The following is a 4,967-nucleotide window of genomic DNA, read 5'->3' on the forward strand; positions in this document are numbered from 1 at the left end:
CTACCATAACTGAGATAAACTGTCGATAACATCTACATGGTGGTTCTGGTTTAATTGTTGGTCTTCGAAAAAAGCTTCAGTACAAGGCCAATATAAAGATAAAAAAATGTTATGTAAAGAATTTACATAAACCCAAAATAAAAAGGTTCTTTTACGAAGTAATATGTGTATTAAAAATATAACTATTTATATATCTTATCTTATCAGTTTAAATTTTGGAGAGAAATAGTTTTAGATATAATTTTGTAAATTCAAGAAATTCACCCAGCCACAAGCATGGTAGGCTTCTTCCAGGGTCCCACAATGCAAAAACCTAATAATAAGGGCAATTTTGTCCTTTCAGTTAGATGGCTGAGTGTTTAGAATGAAGTAATCCGAATGAGCTCATCATCCATCAGCATCAAAACAAACACCAATAAGAGGAAACCCTCCTTCTTAGGTGGCAAAACTTGATTGGTTGTGGCTCTTCAACTTGTTTTTTTTGTCTCGACTCTCGAGCACCACCCTAGTCCTTTTCAAATTTTTGGAAATACAAAGAGAAAAACAATTTTATATATTTCCTAGTTGAATAAAAGGCGTGTGGTGCCTCTCCAATTTTCTCCCCCAATCTAGTGAACACTTTCAAAAACAACTCCACAACGGAGAATCATCATCATTATTCATCGAAGGGAAGAAGGGAAATAATGGAGCAAGAGCTACTTAGAGGGCGTGACGTGGCAAATCAATTGCTTCAACTTCTTGTTCATAGATCCAATAATAATGATGAACAAGGGTTGACGTTGATCTTGCCACTTGCTGAAGATCTTGTGCACCAAGTGCTAAGATCATTCACAAACACCATTTTGCTCTTGAACATTTCCAATAATAGTAATAATATTGATGATGCAATTTTTCCCATCAAAGATTTATCTTCTTCTTCTTCCCCATCAAGTTGCCAAAAGCATGAGGATTTAGATGAGGCTTGCAAAAGCTTCCACACAAATAATGGAAGAGGGCGCTACAAGAGAAAGTAAGAGTTATTTACAATAAGTCATTAAAACCTTTTTTTTAAAAAAAAAACAAAAAACTTAATTTGTTGATTTTTCCTATTTTAATTATCTCACTCTTTTTTGAAGAAAATAATAGTATTATTATTATTATTATTATTGTTGTTGTTGTTTGGCATGTATGTATATATGAAAGAGAAAGATGATGATTCAGAAGGAATAGTATGTTTTAGAATTTTATTCTTTAATTTGTTTTATTTTATTATTTTTAAATTAGGAGTGAGACTCAAATTTAAAATCTTTAAATAAAAATGTAGAGATTATATCATTTAAGTTATAACTATTTTACTTATTACACGAAAAATTAAATATATAATATTGTATGATTAAGATTCTGCATATAGATAATATGCATCTGTTAAAAGGATTGGTAGTGCCCCCGATAATAACAACACATATATTTCTAAGCTAATGTATCTTTTTAATTAAGAAGAAGAGTTTTCATGTATTTGTAGTAAAAAATTCTTATTCTATACAAATTTATAACAGAAAATTATTTTTTATAATACCTTTTTTATTACTTTTAATATGCTGTGGTTGGTATTTATGTGGTGTATAAAAAAAATATTAATTATATGGTAGAACGATAAGAATTTTTCATAATTAGATCGATCTAAAATTTTTCATAAATTTTTTAGTAGTTACAGTAGTTTTGAAATCTAAATTAATACACGTCTGTCATAATTATGTTTATTCGTCATCACATATATTTTTTAATTTTTTTATATGTTAATATTAAGCTAAAACAAATTTTTAATTAATTTTAGTATATTTAATTTTTAACTTTTTTAGTAGTTACTGCCTAACTTATGATGATAGATAGGGTGTATATTTTGTAATTTAGTGCCAAACACTTTTGTTAAATTAACAGCAGAGACATAATTATTGTACTAAAATACTGTATTCCATCTCATATCCTTTCATTGCAATTATAAAACAGCAACTTGGTGATTTGGTCAAAAACTGAATGGACATACATTAATATTATTAGTATCATAATCATTGGATCATCAATTGTGATATAATGTGCTTTCATCTGCTAGCTAGAGTATGGATTAGCTCATCAGCAAATAGATTAATTTTTTATAACTCATTTAATTTTTGTCTTGATGGTAATAAGAACAACTGCACCAACTTGGGAGAAGGACAATCCAATTTTACTTGAAGATGGCCATGCATGGAGAAAGTACGGACAAAAGAAGACAATGAATTCGAAATACCTCAGGTATAAATTTATTATTCAATTTCAAATTATTACTTAGCTTCTTATACACGTGTAATTCAATTAAAATTATTGCCAATATATGTTAAATAAAATTATATAAAACAGCTTCTAGTTAATTAATATTAGTCGTCAACATTTACGATTTAGAATTAAGACTTCTCTTTTAGAATTTAAAATTTAATAAAATAATTTAAAAAAAATAGTTGATGTTAACTGAAAAAATAATAGTCTATTATGTTTTGATTAATGTTATAAGACCAATAATATTTATTAATAAAATGTAGTATTAATTCCCTAATATTTTTTTTATTGAAAAAACATATACCAATTTTTTTTTTAAAATAATTTTTTTCTGCTTATATTTTTCTTCACCCACACTTATCAAGATCTTACTTCAATTCCAAATACATATTATACATTTTTTTCATAATTTTTAATAAAACTGTCACTGGTTTTCGATATTCTTTTACTTTTCAATATTCTTTTATTGGTCAAGTTTTTGTTGTTCTTCTTTTATATTATATGATTTTAGTTTTTTTTTGAATATTAACTCGAGCTAAAAATAAAATTTTAAAAAAATTAATTGATAAAATATATTTAATTTTCTAATTTTATTCTAAAATTTTTATCTCAATATTATATATTACATGATCAACTCTAAATACAAAAAATTAAATTTTAAATTTTAAATACTAAATTTTAAATTTTAATAGTATAAAAATAAGGTGTAGGTCTAAAATATTGGCTAATATTAATAAAATGTAGTATTAATCCCCTAATATTTTCTTTTTTGAAAAAACATATACCAATTTTTTTTAAAACATAATTTTTTCTTTCAATTCCAAATACATATTATACATTTTTTTCATAATTATATTTTTAATAAAACTATCACTGATTTTGGATATTCTATTTCACTTTTAAATGTTCTTTTAGTCGAGTTTTAGATGTTCTTCTATTATATGATTTTAAATGTTCTTTTGAATATTAACGCGAGTTAAAAATAAAATTTTAAAAAATTGATTGATATTAATTGATAAATATATTTAATTTTCTAATTTTACTCTAAAATTTTTATCTCAATATGATATATTATCTCTATCGATCATACTCATCATTTTTAGGAAGAAAAAAAAATTGTTTTCTCTCTAATAATCATATATGAATTAATGGGCAATAGAATTGAATGGATGCATGGCAGGAACTACTACAGGTGCAGTCATAAGCATGATGAGGGTTGCCCAGCAATGAAACATGTTCAAAGAATTCAAGAGAATCCTCCATTATACCGAACTACCTATTATGGTCATCACACTTGCAAGAACACTAATTATTATAATAACGAGGAATCAATTATTTTGGAACATGAATCCAAATCTTCAATGTTCCTTAGCTTCAATAATAACAATAACAATATCATCCCAATTTTGAGATCAACAAAACAAGAGGCAGTGGAATTAGTGATTCATGATCATCACGATGACCATAGTGTTGCTACTCATCATCAGAGTCAATTATATGATCACTATGAAGTTGATTTAGAATATTCTAGGCATAATGTTGCTATGCTATCATCATCATCGTCATCACCATCTTGCACTGATGATACTACTGTTCATCAGTTTGACAATATTTATTATTATGATTTTGGATGGGACTTGGATTTTGATGGCTTGGCATGTTTTGATCATCATCAAGATCAGATTACGATGATTATGTAAGATTTTTAATTTGCTTACTACATATGGTGGAAAAGGAAGCTTCGTTATAAGTAATAGAATTGAGTGTGGTCGTTTTCGTATTGGAAAAAATTAAAAAACAGTAAAATAAAGTAGATATCTTTCTCCTTCTCCTCTTCATACTATTATATATATGTAATTTGTACATACCCCTTTACCTATAAATTTCAGCATTTCAGGTATGGATTTTGATTGTAAGAATTATCGATTTTGAAATGATTTCTGACAAATTTTCTCTTTTCTCAGTAAATAAATGAATATATAAATTCAATAAAATTAGTGTTTTTCAGCTATTTTTTACATAAATTGAAAAAAATAATTGTAACAAACATATACATAGATTTAATGTTTTGTATATTCTCTTTTTAATATTTAAAAATACAAATTCAAAAATTCTAAAAATTATTTTGTTTAAAATTAAATTCAAAACAATCCAAACAAATTTTAAATTACAAAAATAAGATCAGAATCAATTTTTTAAAAAAAATCCTAAACTCCAAATTCTAAAATCTTAAACCCTTAATTCTAAGAGGCATGCTACACATACAAGTCTTTTTTATTTACAAGTCTTACAAGTTGCTACACATACAAGCCTTTTTAATGCGTTATTCAGTTTCCAAAGCGCTACACTCACCATGTATTATGAATGACTCTTCTTCTTCTTCTTCTTACTTCTTCTTCCTCTTCCTCTTCCTCCATGTATTTCTTCGTTATTTTCTTCGCCTTTTCATTAGTTGTTTTACTTGCGTTTATCACTGGTATTCTTGCTTCGTTTTTTTTTTCGATTTTCATGGTTTTTGAAATCAAGTTTTGAAATCATTTTGAAGATAATGGAATTTCAGAAATATACCCAAACAATTACAGAAATACACTCAAACGATTACAGAAATACACGCAAACAGTTACAGGAATTCACCCAAACGATTATAGAAATACACCCAAAGGATTACAGAAATA

General features: G+C 26.2%; 1 protein-coding gene across 1 annotated transcript; it reads left to right on the plus strand.

Annotated features, from left to right (window-relative positions):
- The first annotated feature begins 574 nt into the window (after nucleotides 1-574).
- Nucleotides 575-4,124, plus strand: LOC112703585 (WRKY DNA-binding transcription factor 70). The gene is made up of 3 exons (XM_025755109.2): nucleotides 575-1,009; nucleotides 2,167-2,271; nucleotides 3,473-4,124. The coding sequence occupies exons 1-3, from the start codon at nucleotides 684-686 to the stop codon at nucleotides 3,990-3,992; spliced, it is 951 nt and encodes a 316-aa protein (XP_025610894.1). The 5' UTR covers nucleotides 575-683; the 3' UTR covers nucleotides 3,993-4,124.
- Nucleotides 4,125-4,967: the final 843 nt, after the last annotated feature.

This window comes from Arachis hypogaea, chromosome 7 (genome assembly GCF_003086295.3).
Source record: "Arachis hypogaea cultivar Tifrunner chromosome 7, arahy.Tifrunner.gnm2.J5K5, whole genome shotgun sequence".
In the NCBI taxonomy this organism is placed as follows: Eukaryota; Viridiplantae; Streptophyta; class Magnoliopsida; order Fabales; family Fabaceae; genus Arachis; species Arachis hypogaea.

Excerpts from the sequence above, each read along its gene's own strand:
- LOC112703585 (XM_025755109.2), top strand. The coding sequence starts at position 684 with ATGGAGCAAGAGCTACTTAGAGGGCGTGACGTGGCAAATCAATTGCTT. Across the intron at positions 1,010-2,166 it reads AGAGGGCGCTACAAGAGAAA|AACAACTGCACCAACTTGGG; the intron begins GTAAGAGTTATT and ends GATGGTAATAAG. Across the intron at positions 2,272-3,472 it reads ATGAATTCGAAATACCTCAG|GAACTACTACAGGTGCAGTC; the intron begins GTATAAATTTAT and ends GATGCATGGCAG.